The sequence below is a fragment of the Athene noctua genome, chromosome 1 (assembly GCF_965140245.1).
Source record: "Athene noctua chromosome 1, bAthNoc1.hap1.1, whole genome shotgun sequence".
Lineage (NCBI taxonomy): Eukaryota > Metazoa > Chordata > Aves > Strigiformes > Strigidae > Athene > Athene noctua.
In genome coordinates this window covers 111156607-111174096 of record NC_134037.1, presented here as the reverse complement: position 1 = coordinate 111174096, position 17490 = coordinate 111156607, and the positions used below count along the sequence as shown (strand labels likewise).

At 40.5% G+C, this 17490-nt stretch overlaps 1 protein-coding gene across 1 annotated transcript in view; it reads right to left on the bottom strand.

Moving 5' to 3' along the window:
• ALK (ALK receptor tyrosine kinase) overlaps positions 1-17490 on the bottom strand; it is a 330970-nt gene that overhangs the window by 37711 nt on the left and 275769 nt on the right. Inside the window, exons 10-11 of the mRNA XM_074897345.1 lie at positions 11805-11899; positions 10280-10423 (exon numbers count right to left, since the gene is read on the bottom strand). Coding sequence (XP_074753446.1) covers positions 10280-10423; positions 11805-11899 — 239 coding nt within the window. The remainder of the gene's footprint in view (positions 1-10279; positions 10424-11804; positions 11900-17490) is intronic.

Here is a 17490-nt window from a genome sequence, read left to right as displayed (position 1 = left end):
ATGGTGCTGAAAATGCTGTTGTTTTCCTTAAAGAATCATTACTAGGGCCAGTGCAGCTGCAAGACCACAATGCTCTTGAAAAACTCACCCTAATGTATTTGCTAGTATATCAGGAAATATTTTATGTGTAATCAAAACTACGATCTAGATGGTAAGGAAGTGGACTAACCTTTCCTGGTGCAATGATTTATCATTCATACTTATTAACAAGCTAATATACACAATATAATAAACTCCATTAGTTAAGTCTACTGCCATTAAAGACAAAAGACTTGAAATACATCTAAAGAACATTATTTCTACAAATGATGTTGGGCTAGCCAGCCCTCTGTATGGCTTTCTCAAAGGGCACCATTTTTCCACCCAGCTTCTACTAATGCAATACAACGTATACAGACTCTTTCATCAGTGATACTAATTAGCTCAGATAGAGCTTGATCTGCTTCTTAGAATTCAAAGCTATTGTCTAAGCACATCCGGTCTAGAAATTATGATCTGCATGTGTCTGAATGAGAGAGGCGAGCAGTTCTAGCACTACTGTTATGGGGGTTGTGGGGGGTGATTCACCCACCAGAAATATAAGGAAACATGTTAGTTTAGCCAGGTGGAAGGTCTGAATTACCTTTTCACAAACTAATACTGAAGTTGAGCTTAATTCTTTCTTACAAAAAATCTCAGTGCATGAAAGGGATCAAATAATTTGGCAGGACTTTAAGAAATAAAGTGGATGGTATTTCTAGAAAACCTTTGTAATACAGTCTTGGATATTCCAAGAAGCAATGCAAAACTACTACTTTAAGAAAGTTTCCCATTCTAAGTACTGCTGAGAGAATAATCTTCTCACTGCAAAATCTATGCCACCCCTCCTCAAAACTCCCCCGCAAGGGTCCTCTTTTTGCTGCTGTTACTTGTTTTGTATAGGTACTTACATACATATTTTACTTATTTCTCCAATCCTTCTGCAATGGGTAGTGGTATAAAGCCTTAAAATTAGTAGATAGCAAATGGAAGCATTCCCCTCTCCTCCTCTGCCTCCAATGTACTCCCAAAACCCCAAGAACAACAGGTAAGAGGGGAAAAGCACCTAAGAAAGCAAGATCTAAAAGTTCCTAAAGCAAAACGCTTCAGTAGCTCTGATATCGACAGTCTTGCACCAGAAGTTAGTTAGGTTTGTTCTTGCAAAAAACCCACCTCAAAACCAAAGCAAAATCTCACACAAAATGGAAGATGAGAGACTCATTGTGTCAGCTATCACAGTGATTTAACATTGCAATATCCCGGAGGGCTAAGCCACCTGCACTGAAACATATGTTTAGTAAAGCAGGCAGGTAAGTGTCTTCGTTTGGAACAATAAGAAGCCATTTGGATGTCTCTGGTGAGACATCAAACATGTTCCCAAAGGTAGAAGCAGGTGACCTTCAAGGGGACAATAGGCCCCAAACACGAGAGAATTAAAATGGAAAACTGAAAGTGATAAAATGTAGGACAGACCACAGCATGTGCATACTGCTGCTATGGTTAAGCTTTACATTTCTGATTTTTTCCCTTTAAATAAATCTTGTTCCTTAGGCATTTGCTTACCTGGCCTTGGCAAAATTACCTCTAGACTATCACACATGTAACACACAGCACAGCTGGACCTGAAACTGGCAGCTCTTGACTCCCACCAGGTTCTAGCAACAGGGGATCAATGAACTACGTGTTACTCCAAAATGCTTTTTAATGGCCCTCTGTTTCCTTAAAAGCCCAATGCCCTGGTGGAACAGAAGAAAAACGTCCTGCTGCAAACGTTAATGCCTTCAGACTCTGAACTGAAGCAACCAGAACAACTTCTGTATTTTCTGCCTCTTGGACAGACTAAAGGGGGCTCATTTCCAGTGCAGAGGCAGCATCAGGGCAAGAGCAAACAATGCTGGTGAAGTAAGATTAGTGAATGTGAATCTGGCTTTTAAGAGCATGAGAGTGCAAGGAATGAAAACTCACAGATATGTTATGCCAGAGTATGATGTAAGGAACCTGGAGATGTCTCAGCACAGGAGGTACTATCTTAGATTTCAGAAGCGGTCCTGTTGTAATCAATACTGTGTATATACAAGACAACGTAAAGCAGGTTCTGCAGCTGCTACAGTCAGTTGTAGCAGACATTTTTACTTGCTCTATTCAGGTAGATGGTAGGCAGGAATGGGAGAAAACACATTTCAGAAGTGGCAGAACTGGGTGGTGGCCTTTGCCCAAAACATTGCAGGACACACAAGTGTCATTGCAGGTCTGGAACAATTGAAGTCCGTGGGGAGACAGCATCTGATTTGAATCAGCAAGGTTTTAGTAAAACACGGCCAGGTGTTGCGCAATCTCCTAATCTGCCACTGCTGCATTGACTTGCAAACACGTTAACAGTTTTGTCACTGAATTAAATGGGACAGAATATGGCATGGGAAGAAGTTGCCCCTCATTTCAGCATAATTAGGACAAATGGGTCTTAGTTACAATTCTGGATACAGACTAAAACCCTTGTGCTTCCCTCCCTCTGCTCTCTAAAATATTTCACAAAGCCAACCCTCAGTCTAACCCAAGATCTGAAACCACTAGCTCAGTAACAAAAGAATACTGCCCATCTTAGATAACCCACCATTCCTTTTTTTTTTTTTTTTTTAAGTAAGGATAACCATTCACTCCCTGTAAAATATCCATTTTCTCCTGATTCTAGAAATGACTGCAGCATGTCTCATGAGCTCAGAGAGAGCATTTCTACAGGTTGCTGCATGCCACAGCAGTTTACAGTAATTCAATTTGAAGCATTATTTTGATCTCCAAAGACTAAAGCAGCAGTACCTAATCGAAGATCCTTAAGCAGCTAGGTTGAGAAGCATAGATTTTTTTTCCATCAGTGCACAACTGTGGTCTCTCGCATCCTGCATGGTGTACCTCTCCTTCCTTATGCAGCATGCAACAGGCTAACATTGTCAGCACCTCACATTCACACAATGGGGAAAAAAGCAGGACTCTCCAGTCTAAATATTCCCCAAAACTAGCAGATTTCGGAATTTTGCCCAACTTCACACAAGTTTCAGATGCCTGGTTTCCAGAAAGACGTGAACATTTCCCCAATGAAAACTAACAGGTAGTTAAATGTAGGGTTCCTATATATTCTGTCACTGGCAGTTGCAAGATGCTGTGTTTAAAATCTGGAAATTCCTGTTTGAGGCAGGGGAAAAAGAAAAGAAGTGAAGATTACACAGATTCGCAATTGGGGTACTACATTTCAGTGAATAATGTATATATCAGTTCATTTGATGGAATCCCCATTTTCACAAGAAACGTGGCAGAGGAAACATTTGGTCTTCTGCCTGTTCACCCACACACCTGTCCTTTCCAGCTCCTTCGCAATCTTACCAACAGATTGCTAAGGTCCCAGTAAAAGCATTTTGCAAAAAAATGCCATTTTTTGCTCTATTATAACAGATTAAAAAAATTCCTTCTTCCCAACTTTTCTTGCCAAATTAGATTTGCTGATATATTTACACACCAAGTCACTCATGCTTATTTTCTTTTGCACAGCAGAAATTCTGGTTTTCATACAGGTTGTCTAGATACATAAAATGCACAGCAATTAAGGCACTGGATTTCAGCTACAGCGAAGGGGAGTGATGTCCTGCTCTTGGAAAACAAAAAGAACAATACCCCATAAGACTTAAAATGATGAAATCATTTGAAGCTCTGATACGACTTGCAGCCCAAGGCAGCACTGCTGCAGGCACTGCTGCAGATACCAGCCAGCCACAATGAAGAGAAAACAGTGGAGCAAAGCCTAAAGCACGTTTGTACTCTAACATAGAAAGCAATTTCACTGGCGCATATAGAACATAAACTCCATATCACAAACCAGACATAGGCATTTTAGCTATACCTCAAGGGCCTAAATGTATTAAGTGTCATTTGTTAAATTCAGCTGGTTTGAGCGGAGGTTCAACTTGTTCCAAACCAAAACTTTACTGTGATTTGAGAAAATTACGAAGCAAGCACTATGCTACTTGGCTTCTTTTGGATCCTAGAGTAATGCACTAGTGAAATGCGTAAGCGCTTTAAAACAATGTGTAGGAAGTTCGTGGAACTTGCTTCCACAACCTCTATTCAGGCCAAGAGGTTTTTTCTACATCCAGTAGAGTAAAAAAAGACATTAATAAGGACTATAAGGTCTATTGCTTCAGGAGCATAAGAACCTCAGTGTCTAAACTTCAGGAGGCCAGAGGCTAACTTCTGTTAGTTGTCCCTCAGAGAGCTCATTTTACTTCTTCCTCTAAGGCAGATGTCATCAAACTTGATACCAGGAACAAGCAGAACTCTTGCTTTCTCTATTTGTAAAAACATTCACAGGCTCCCTTACACTATTTGGTCAATATGGGAAAGCACAGGAAACTGCCCATCTTAATCTTCACTATAATTTGGCTGCCACTGGGAGCGTGGGTATGTGTGGAGGGATACACCTTTTTTTTTACTTGGTACATAAGCAATCTCCGTTATGCATTACCAGTAATTCCAGAGTTGGTCTGTGTTGCAAGTCTGTAGGCAAAATATACTACAACTAAATATAAGAAACATGTTCAGTGATATAAGGAAGGAAAAACCTTTCCATTTTGCTTTGGGTTCTGCTGTTTAACAGTGCCCTGTGAGCAGTAATTTGAGGTTATTATCTTTTCCAGGGTTAAATGTGCCAGAGATTAATGGGTGTGTAGGGGGGGGTGGGGGGGTGGGTGTTTGAAAGATGATAGTAAATGGCAGAACTAGGTTGTGCTCACAATCACAGTCCCTGACTGTTAAATGTGACTACACAATTATATTGATGGGTTATAAAATGATCATAGAAATTTGTGACCCTTGCCAGCAATACCAGACCATCTTATACAGGTACAGCTAGACTAAGAGGAGGCTGGCTTTTCAACTATTTATGGAGTAGCTATTTCTACCTCTGTCTTCATTTTCTAGATGAGGGTGGTAATGGAAGACTTGGACATGTTTTTCAGTTCAACAAGAGCAGTACCTGCAGTGATGACAACAGATTGATCCTGAGTATCATTTCAAAAAAATACTCAAAGCTAGATTCATGCTTTAGATTTTTCTTAAGTGTCCATATAAAAGGAACACTATCAGGGAATCCTTGCAGGAAATTATCTGTGGTCAGTATAGCAGGGCAAGGGCATTGCTGACTTTGAACAGCAATGAGAACTGCTTGTTTCTTGCTACCTTCTGAACCAGAAACTAACAAAGCAGCATGAAGAAAAGGAATTTCTTTTCCCCTCTATGTTTCACTTAAGGAGATAGTGGGAGTCTTCCATAAGGGTGTTGAGTGAGACATGCTAATAACTTGTTGGAATTTGTTTGTCCACGATTACAAAGGATAGTAGAAATGCATGTTAGATAAGAAAGACCAAGGTGGGTGGAGGTGGCAAAACTATTTCAAAACCTTACCTGAGATTCATAGCAGTTCCTGTACAATTTAAACTTCTGTTCTTAAGAGTGGGCAGCTTTAAAATTTAGGTCTAAAATGTGTGAATTGACCTGTTTATTTCAATTATATGGTTAACTCTGGAGAGCAGTTATGTCTATTCAACTTTGTTATGTTGGGATCTGTTTGTATGTTGATTTTCAGTACTGCACCTTTGCTATTTTCAATGCTACAGAGAAAGCAAGTGTAAACACTGCAATAACGAAATTCATGCCTGCATAATCTGAGATCCCACCATCCATCTCTGAACATTTTCTATCACTATTCAGGATGCTACTTTTGTTGGGGGAAGGGCACCGAACTGTTATTCACTGTGTTAACTGATGCTTAATACAAAAATACAATTGTGCAGATACGTTTATTGCATTATGCCAACAGTTCGGTTAGTATAATTGCACACAGAGAGCAACCAAATGTAATTTTCTTTTACTTAATACTCGTCCCGCTGTTCCTTTCAGCTCCTTCATCTGATTAACTAATGTGACTCAGAGTTCTTCCGAGAAACAGACATGTACGTACTCGTAAGAGGACTCTCCCTGATGCATAAGACAAAATCTGTGCAACCACTAAGTGTTGTGGGGAAGAGTCTGGAGCTGAAGGAAAACAGTAATCCAGTCTGGATGAGAAAATTATTAGATGCCACTTTCCATGCAAGAAACCATGGTCACACAATGACTGGTGGATACGCAGATCAGATGGGACAAAACAATGCAAGATTCGAGGGGAAGAAAGGTTAATCTTTTTGTACATTTCACAACACACCATTTTTGTACTGTGTCCCCTGACATGAGTAAGTTGTCAGTGGGACATATGAGAAGCTGAAACATCAAAAGAGAGGCTGTCCTCGTGGTATTTACAGCCTATTCAGAAGCACCAGAAATCTTTAATTAAAGCTTGATTGCTCTGTGTCTTGTTATCTCCTTTTGCCTACTGAGAATCCTATTTTGTCTCCTCCAGTTTCCATGATAATAATTTGTTTACCTAGAGTTCCTCATTATTGCTCACTGTATCTTTATATGCCTGAATTTCCCATATTTTAGCCTTGTCTATAAAAGGAAATTGCATTGGTTTGATATAAATTGGCTTTTTAATTGGTAGTTAAACTCTCTGTAGAGAGATGCTATGGTTTGAGCAGCTTTCAGTTTTACTTAAACTAAGACCTAATAAATTTAAAAACAAAGCCAAAGTAAGCTTGGTTTGCATCAAAACAAAGAGCACATAGGCTTTGGTACAAACTTAACCATTTCAATCAAAAATCCTAGTTCTACTGAAGCTGTTTCAAACGTCTGGTATATGCAGGCTTTCTTACAACTTTTTTGCAGGCTTCTTCTAGAATCAAGTTTCACCTGCAACCTTTCAGCAAGAAGCTGGCACTTCAGCAAATAACATGTCATTAATTAATTGAAACGGAAAGCATTTGCATTGCTCTGTGATCACCTGTCTAATGGCCACCTTGCACGGCAAGCAACTCTGTGACTTGAAACCTACAGGAATTTTTCTGTGTTGGTCCTGGTCATGATCAAGAAAGCTGAGAAAGCAACACCACCACATTAGCTGTAGCAATTTGGGGTCTTATTCTACATGGCGCATTCATCATCCCATGTGTGACACGTGACATGGGTTGACAGATTTCTGGAAGCTCTAGGATCTTCCACAGTGTGGCTGCATTGTGTGTTTTGAACCTTCAGTGTACATATCCTGGAGGCAGGCCAAGCTACGACAAGCAATGGCAAGGCTGAAGAAGTAACTGACGGGGTACAGGGCCTGTAGAACAGAAAGGACAGGGAGGTTGGTGGTGATCACTATCGCTTCTGCTGAAAACGGATTTCCAAGCACAGGCAAAAACAGCAGGTGCATGTAAGAGGTTGTTCTCAGTTACAAAGGAGCAAATCGAGGCCCATACCCTTGAAAGCAATAGACCTTCTTTGGATTTAGTGTCATATTAACAAATTGGTACCTGTCTTTCAGATTGTACTTCCTGCTGTGTAGGCTGAGCTGGCTTGGGGACTTGGGGAGGGCATTTTATTATCCTGTTGTCTCCTCAGCTATAGGAACACAGGTCTTTGTTTTAATATGATTTCTTAAGAAGATAATATTATAGCATGTGATCCATCACACAAGCCAAAGATCACACTAGCTGTAATTACTTTTGGCTGAGCTCGTACTGGTCAATGCAGTCTTTGGGACTTCAGGGTGGCGCTGATGCCATTGGTTTACTCGCACAACAGTGCCATCAAAATAAAGGCCTTGACAGACTCAGCCTGAGGTTTCTTAAATGCATTACAGGATGCAGAAAGAAACAAGATTAAAGCTGGGTAAAATGCATAGCCCAGGGACCAAATAAGCATCTGCAGTGTGTACTGAGAGCAGGGATTCAGTAACACAAAGGAAAAAGGTGATTCAGTGCTGTGGAGACCCTCAGAAATGCAATGACTTTCCACTGCAAGAAGCTGCAGCTTAACTTCTCTGATTTCTGCCCTCCTGCTCCCTCCCAAAGGGGAGAAAATTGCTGTAGGAGTGATTTCAAACCTCAAGGGCTAGAGACAGTTTTAGACAGAACATGAACAGGATCAAGGATCAAGCCCAGGAATTAGGCAAACTGGCTTAGATACCACAGGAATTGTCTTGAATTTTCATCCCAAGGTCATAACAAATTATTTTAATTGCTCAAAGTTCCTTGGTAACCTTCTCTTCTACCCCCATGCAATCTGACTACCGTTATTTCTACTATCCAAGCATTTCTTTAAATTGCATTCCTCCGATAGGGCAGGGGGCAGAAGAGCTACATGTCCCATCATTTCAGGTCTAGTGAGAAGTGGAAGTAACAAAATTCTCAAAGAAACCTACAGCCACGAGATTTCTAGCCTAACACCCATACACCCACTTTACATTAACTTTGCATCCAAACTGCAGGCTGTTCTTCAATCTGAACCTGATACCTAACGGTTTTAGTGTTACTAAAACAGTAGGTACCCTGGAAGGAAATGTACAGCTGCCTGATGGAACTACATCACCACCGAAGCACTGACATTCCTACGGAAAGTCAGCCAGAAGTCCATAATCTACACCTGTGTATGGAACCTACCACAAGATCACTGACTGAAGAGCAATACTAAAAGTACTTAACAGTAAAATCTGGCTCCACTTTGCAGGCAGGAAATGGAGATACAGGTATCGAAGGAAACACTTCAAAGGATCTTCAAAGAGGACATAAGGATCTTTTTGGAAATTATACCTTTGTGACCAGTCCAAGCTAACACATGACATCTGCAACAGAGCTAGACACAACCTTTACAGCTAAGGCATGGGTGAGCGCTGCCCAGCATCCTCTCATATGGGTTCATTCCCTCTGTCTTATTCTCTTGAGACTCCTGTCAGTGCTCCTGCACTTTTCTTGCTGTATGATGCTCAGTACATAAAATATCAATACATTCCACTTGATAGCAACTCTTGGCCTACGTTGCAGACTGTATCACCAGCCCCCACTGCCAGAGCTCACTTCACAAGGAAGTTTAGGTACCAGCAGCTGCCCTGCTGTGACAACACAGAGTGGGTTAATATATCCAGCTTTTCAGGCAGATTTTGAAGGCTCTGTGGAGCTTTTGACCACACTAACCAGATTGTTGTTGGTATCAGAGTTAACACCACTAGTTCACGTATTTCAACATTGCACTGAAGGTAGCAAAGTGAAACATAACCTAGAATAGAACAGACTCAAAGAAGTCTTTCTAAAATGGAGGAGTGGTAGAGGAGGAGGCAGCAGGAACAAATCCCTGGGCTTACTGACAAAGTAAAGGAGAAATATACCAATCATGCTCCTGTTCTCTACCTTAAGAGGGGTGGTATTTCAAATTGGCAGGTAACTAGCTAGCCCTACGTGGGGAGAAACAACTGCACACAGTGCTGAGGGTGTCAGTTATAGCTAGTGCTCATCTTTCCTGTAGTCACCCCTCATTTCCATGGTCAGCCCAGCTCCCCCAGGTAGGCTGGAGGTTGTGGTCATCTAACTCAAATCAGGAAGAGACGCTGGCAAAGAAGAAGGAAGGAAGCAGATTGAAATGGCACACATAGAACCCAAAACAGATACTGCAAATGTGTGGGCAAGCCTGGGAGAGGGAAGAGACAAACATCTGGGAGACAGTGATGTGAGGGGAAGGGAAGTGAACTCCTGCATCTATTTGGCCTATGCCACTAGAGTTAAGCTGAAAAGAGGAGATGGGGGACAGGGGGGAACAAAATAACATTGACCATACAAGGCTGACATTTCTAACTAACTAAAAATCATATTCTTAAAACAAAATCCAGCGCAGTACTCTTTCAAACAGGCAATGAAAATATTACTGAAAAAGCAAAGCTATGTTATTTCAGACCAAACCTATATTAACTAGAGATGGGTGTTCAGGTTACCACACGCTGAACTCAGACAATTTGGTCAATTTGCTTTGATTCCTGCCTATTTTTATATGATCACGACACCAAACCAACTTATCTTGCAGTTTAAAAGCACTTTTTACTTTAAGAGAAGGCTCTCTCTTTCTTTCACCAGCTTGGAGTAGAAATCCAGGTTACAGTTAACAGCTAAAGGTAATTGCTTTCTAGAGCTTGTTTTGTTTTGTTTTGTTTTGTCTGTAAGGGACTTGGGAAAAGCTCTGAACAAAGGCTTTGGAAAAATTAAAAAAAAAAAGGAATCATACTACATTTAGCTACATCTAACTGAAATCTGTACTAGTTGGAAATCTCTGCCGTATGAAAATGCTTCTCAGACCAGACAGTTACCTGCTGGACCAGAAATGGGGGCAGTGTTGAGCTGGAGATTTCCCAGAAGCTTTTGTTCCCATCCAAACTTCTTCTGTCCACCTCTACTGGTGAGCAAATTGCTTGAGTCTGGAGTGGTACCTCGAGGTATCTTCTCTCCACTGACTAGAAGACAAGAAGTCACAGATTGGTTTACCATTGAGGGTGGTTTAGTCAGTACGTAATCCAAAACTGAAGCTAAATTAAGGGCTGCAGGCTCATCTGCTGAGAATAAGAGCCTGCAGTCACAGGATATAACACTGTTAAAAGGAAAGGGCAGATTGACTTTTCCATTGCTGTTGTGGGAACTGTGTCAGAAGAAGAATAAACAAGAATGAGTGGTGGGCAAAACAGAAAGTAAATGAGGGCACAAAGCAGAAATACAGAATACAATCTTCAGCAACTGTTAGAAAGTTTCTCTTTCAGCCAGTAAAAGTATATGCAATCTTTTTAATTACAGCCTAATTTTAAGATCTCTTTAGAATACTGGAACCTGAGGTACATTGTACTCATTCACAGAAACCAAGGGGTATTATTGGAAAGACTCATATTCCATCCAATGCAGATTAACATAACACAAAGCAGATGAAACATTCTGACTGCTGCTGGATGAGGCAGTGGCTTAGAGGTTTTTCAGTCTGAGCAGGGCTACAGAAGTTGTAGCTTCAAGCCTAGGAAATGAAAGAACATACTTATATTCTGCTATTCAACCCAAGGTAGGAATTTCATGTGTTCAGAGCAGAAATCCTCCAGTCTTCATGTAAGTTGATGGTATAGAGTGACAGATCATTGAACACATTTACAAATTAAGCAATTCACTATGCATGAGATTATGAAAGATGAGCCAGACACAAACGTTCAATAAAAATCTAAATAGGGTGAAATCTGGCAGCAGAGGTATAGACTGGGCATATTCTAAAGGCCAGTCAATCACAAAGTCTGGATCAGAATCCAAATTTTTCCCAAGACTAGGAGAGAGTGAAGATCCTAGTTTCTGATTCAGACTTAAACGCATGTCAGTCCAAATAAAATAACCTTGTTCTAATTTAACTGGAGTATTGTGCCCAATGTTATTGCAAAGTTAGTGTCAATCACAGGATGCCTGTCTTTTCCTAGCCAGAGTCCAACTGCCATTCATTTTGATAACTGTCACACAGCAAACCAGGTCATGTGGAACTCTGTAATCACAGATTGGCTTCTGTATCAGCCTGGGTGGATAGGTGATGCTACTGTCTCAGTTGGAAGTTGACTCTCCCACACCATATGCCTTACTACCCATTATCTGCCAAACTCAGAACCCATTCACTAGTAGGCTCTACTAATAAGGTATGCATCTGAACAGTCTCCTCCATCTAAGCACAGTTATTTCTGAAATATACCTTTACATTTCAAGAGTCTTTTGAAGATAACAACACTCAATCCCTTCCCCACAGTTTCAAACCCTTTCCAAATTTCAATTACATGGCAAATAAAAGACAAGTCACTTGCAGATAAAAGGAAAACTTACCTGTTAAATAACAGTCCAGACTAAGGGAGACATTGTCAAAAGCAATAATGGCATCAGATCCTTCTTCCCATGAAGCTATGATCTCAAACCAAAACCTGCATAGATTGGAAGAACAGGGATTAAATTCTGTTAAAGAGATGAAACTCAAAGCTCTTTGTAATTAAAGCAGTTTTAGAATGGGGCAAAAAAGCTTTTATTTTCACACATAAAAATTTTAAATTGACAGACAAAGCATCCTCACCCCTAACAAGTAAAGATGATCTGAGGAGGGGAGCTGTATATGAATATAGGTAGATAGAAGAAAAGAATACAGCCCCTCTTCCCTCCAGAGGCATATAACGTGAAGCAGGTGCAAGTATATGTGTGTGTGTGTGGACAGAAAATAAAGTCCCCTGGTTTCTGTCACAGAAAAAAATCAGACACCTAAGTGATTTTATTCTCACAAGTGATTTACACCCTAAAGCGTTAAGAAAAATAAGTAGGCTGGGGCTCCTGAAGTCATTTTGAGTTTCTAAAAGGAACTGGCAATCAAAGGCTGAAACCAATTTAGAAAGTATTTGGTGTTGATCCACCCTCTAGGAAGCAAAGGATATCTAACAGTCCTGGCAGTCACAAAAGAGAGGAACTGACACTGGGTATTCCATAGGAAGAGCGGAACTCATTATCTCCTTGTAGAAGCTGAGCAGGTTTGCTTTAAATCACTTCCACACTCTCAGCTGGCTTTTGCCGGGAAGTTCTGCCACTCCTATATTACCAGAAGAAAGATTGCTGTAGGTTCACCCTCAGTGGTATTACAAGTCAACAGGAAGAGCAAAAATAACCCATAACCAAATACTTCAAATCTGATAGAATATTGACCATACATTAATTTAGTGCACTCATGGATTTAGATTTTCTCTTAGCTTAGCAAGTTCATGCTCTCCCAATGCATATCTGTCACGTAAAATCATAATACTCTGCTTAGGAAGGAGAACAATTTCTAAAAGCAGCCGACCATGGCCCAGAAGTCAGATGCTGAGAGGTTGCATCAAGACTACAAAAACATGAAACTATCATATGCTGTAGAACAAACTGCAACAGAATATGAAGTATTATTTAAACCTCATTCTCTGTTGCATCTTGATGTTTTGCACCAGCAGAAGTTAAGCCATTCATGGGTCTCTTTAATGTAGATCTATTGCTGGTGGTTCCTGCTCTATCTTATAGATATAAGCATTTAGCCAAAATGTGAATTATTGCAGGTGTTCCAGTTTAGATGAGAAACTGATGACAACAAGTTATTTTTGAGGAACAGCCTTATTTAATCAGAAAGGCTGTGGAAATCCTGTCCCTTCACTGCAGCAAAAACCTAAACACCAGCAGAATTTTTTTCTTCTCACAGACTCTTGTCTTTTAGCACCAGGTCCAAAATATTTTCTTTCAGCTTTTTGTTTGCTATCAGTATTCTTCCATTAGTTTTGTTGCCTCCTAGTGTTTTAAAAATCTACCTCTCCTTTACCAACAAACCAACCTCACAAAATTCAAGTGAAGCTTCTCCACTTATATGTATATTTACTTTGGGACAGCATATTTTCGTGTTTGAATGATGGTTTTGACTGTTTCAGCCCCCTGACTCTGTCAATAAAGGTAACCAACTTCCACATTGTTCTCAAATACAGCACAGCTTCCACCACCAGAGATGACAGTGAGGTTTGGCATAAGCTAAAACAGACCCCAGGGATATCTGTGCCTTTTGAGGATATCTAGATGGAAGTGTTGTCTTCTGCAACTGGTGTTCTGGCTAAGATACAGTCAGGGAGCTGACCCAACCAAAGTGGAAACTTCAGACAGAAAAAACTCCCGGCAGCCTGTAAACAACAGACCTCACAACAGAGAAGAGTTGATATAGCTACTATGTTCCCCTTTCTTTATTTCTGGTAAAGCAAAACAATGATGCTTCAATACTAAAAATTCTCACTCCTTGGAGATATGCATTGGACATACAGAGAGACTTTTCTCTCTAAAATGGGCTTTTTACGTTCTAAAGACATGAGCAACTGCTATGACAGAGCAGGCGATTGACACAATGAACAGTCAATATGGTGAAGGAAGAGCATCCCTAGCATCATAGGAAACTCCAAACAGCAAGACATCATTTTCCTTGTTAAATGCAAGCTCAAAAGGTGGCAGCTCAAAAGGCAAGCTCAAGAGGTGGCAGCTCCATCCAACCAAATCTGAAGATCATAAAAGTGCATTTTTTGCCTTCCCAATCCATATGAAGTGCAACTGCAGCCTGACGTTGCCAGAAGCCTCACAGTTCTTGGTTGGTATACCTGAAATCCACTGTGGGTATATCTAGGAAGAGAACTGGAAGGAATGTAAAATCCTTGGATATTAAACTGGTTTCCAGCTACATCAGCTGTCCTTCCCCTGCCTCTTCCCCCCATCTGCTCCACAGCTGACATCCCACACCACTTCAAAGCTCTAGCATAAACATAAACTGTTTAGTCGGAGACATGTCTTGTGAGCCTTAAACAAAAGCTGTTGGACAGACAAAGTGGGCTCTGATCTACTCTTTCCTGTAAGTTACTGTTCCAGCAGCAGAGATGGCTGAACTGTATGTGAACCAGGTCCCAAACCACCACAGGTCTGGTATGTTATGGAGAACCAGGCAACCTTGGGCTGTAAACTACAGGCTGTAGCTCAGCCTAAGTTTCTCCCTCCCTGTTGTGTGCTGCTCAAACCTCCAGGAAGAGGTAAGGTGGAAACAGATTCAGCTACATGTCTTTCAGTTGCCTGTGTCTGAAAACCAATGCCCTGCACACATGAACACATGAAAGGTGCTGCGCTGAAGGGAGCACTGGAACTGAGTCTCTGATGCATTTCATCTTCAGCCTGTTTCCTGGGGGCACACACTAAATGTCAGTTGAAGATGTGGACATTTCAATGTGTATTTATGTTTGTAACATGCTAAACTGAGTCTGGGAAATAAATTTGGAAAGACAAATAAGCAGTTCTTTCATGTCAGCTTTTCCCTCCACTTCAGCAGACTTTAGCTCTGGTTGCATAAAAGAAGAGACAGACACTTCTGCAAAGACTGCTACACACCTTCTTTGTACCTCCAGGCAACTAAATACTTCTGAAAATAGCTTCTGGCAATTTCGCAGTACCTAAGCCTCAGGCCCCAAGGTGTTATCCTCTAAGGTACTGTTCCTGTCATGTCTCTTCAGACAATTCGCATAATTTGGTAATTGAGAATTACCAAATGTTCAGCCCCTAAGCACAGGAAGACATGATACAAACCAGTAATTCTGTCATTGAAGGGAGTGCCATTGAACGTGCCCATATAAGAATGCAATAAGTTGTTTTTTGCTTTTATTTACAGTTCCTTCAAGTTAAGAGACAGCCATGCTGATTTCACCTGCAGGAGCACTGGGACCAGAACACTTGAGAAGTTTCCTGAAGTTCACCAGGGACAAAAATAATTACAGAAATGCCTCCAAAATACAAAAATCATGTGAATGCTAAACACTGTTAGGACCATCAGTGCTGCTCTGGTTGCCTGTTAATCTGATTTTTTTTTCTAACATGAATGCAGTTTCAGTACAAACCTTCTCTTGAGACCAGCATTTCTGCAACAAATAGTTCATCTTTTTCTCTTCTCAGTTTAATGCCACTATTAATTTAGAAATATGATGTCTTTCAAATTCCACTGAAACAAGATCATCAGTTAACCAACATTTCAATCACTAGCTTTGGTGGTTTTAGCTTAATGGGCTAATTAAGGGAAATTTAATCAAAACTGAAGATGGAAATGTCACACATCAGTGAGATGGAAAAAATCCCACAGACAATCTCATTCCCTTGCCCCCTCTTTTTTTTTCTTTTTTTTTTTTTCTGTTTGATCCCTGAAATCAATGAAACAACTCCCTTTGACTTTGGTAGAAGCTGATACTGAAACACCAGAAGCATATGTTATTGCAGTGACTTAGTATAATGCTGGAGGTGACAACATCTCACCAGTATTTTTGCACAGATCAAAGTGGGGTATCCTGACTGTGCATCCACTACTTCAGTTGGCACCTGTACAACACAGATACCAGTCCACAGCACTGTGTAGACATATTCACTGCAAACACAGACACAGTGGTGGATGGCCATGAAAGAGTATTCCTGAAGGCAATTATACAGGAGCAGCAAAAATAGTGCTGGCAAGTTTGCCATGACTTTGTTGCTTAATGTATCGCAGCAACTTCCTCACATGGAATCCAAATCCTCATCAGATAAGTCTGTGTTTGTAAGGTAGATTTCTTCATAGGAATGAAAATATGGCTGCTATGAAAGGTTTTAATGGCTTGGATATTAGAAAAATTGTTACTTGAGGACTGGTGGAAATCACTTCTTATTTGTCTCTTTTTTAGTCATATTTGACCCCAGCAGCACAGCTCGAAAAAAGTTCCTTAGACGTATGACAATTGGGAAGTACAAGTTATGTCCTGCAGAGTTGAGTGTCAGCTGAGCTGTGAATGCAACTCATAAAAGGCTTTTTTTAAAAACAGTCAGTTTCAGGCAGATGGGAAATGCTGTACCAGGTGGACAAAAAAAACCCCTATTTCAAATTTCCCCTTTGGGGAACATCAGCTTGCTCTCTGAAGGATACAAGTTTTACATAAATTCAAAAACCACTCAAAGGTGAATACTGATCAAATATTTCAGAGTCACAGATAAGAAATGGCACCAAAGGCATAACAAATAAACTTTTTTTTGGTTTGCTTCTTTGGACCAACCTGTGAAATTTGAATCCAGATGAACAGTTCCTTGAAAGGTAGGACCAAGCATATTCCATCTCAGTTAAATCTGGTAGAAATAGGATAACATAAAAGCTTCTGGGCTGTAGTTTTCCCCATTCCCCAGGATCGTTGAATCTTGGGTTTTATTTCAGTGTGGTCAGTATTTGAGCCTAATCACATCACCCTGGGTTTTCTGTGCAGTTTGTTGGTTTGGCTTACTTATTTTTTTCTTGATCCTAACAGAAGACTGGTTCTTCCCAGAATATCTGGGGCATATTTACAGAGGGAAATACAGAGCTAAAAATATGAAAATACATCTGCAGTTATGTTGGTATAGCCTCCATGAGGACAAACTGTTTGCTTACATCACCTATCCTTAGGGTCCTCACTGCACAGAAATGTTATCTTTTAGGTGTATTGTATCCTCTTCTGTTTGGAGGGAAAGCAAAAACATTATCTTTGAATTGAAGATCTCAGAAAGCTGATTTTGAGAAAATTCTGCAGCTCCCTCCCTTCAGTAACAACTCTGAATTCTGCCTAAATATTGTTACTCGCTCATACAGATACTTGAGGTTTCCATTAGCCAGACTCAGGCAGCTGTCTTCATGCCATCATTTTAGAAAGGCTCATAATCATTATTTTTTTTTCTTTTTATCATAAAGATAGGGATTATTAACCAAGATTGAACGTTAATCTCCTCTGTACTCAATCCCCCATGCAGTGACATGATCACAGCATGCCTGTACGTACAGATCCCATTTCATAACTTGTAATGTTTTGCCTCTGATGGAACTGATTTGTCTCTCTCCCTAGCTAAAATAATTATAGCTGAACCTGCTTGAGACCAAGGTACTTATGGAATGGGGAAGTTTCAGGTCACTAACCCTTATTACATTCAGGTTCCCATTAACTGCTCT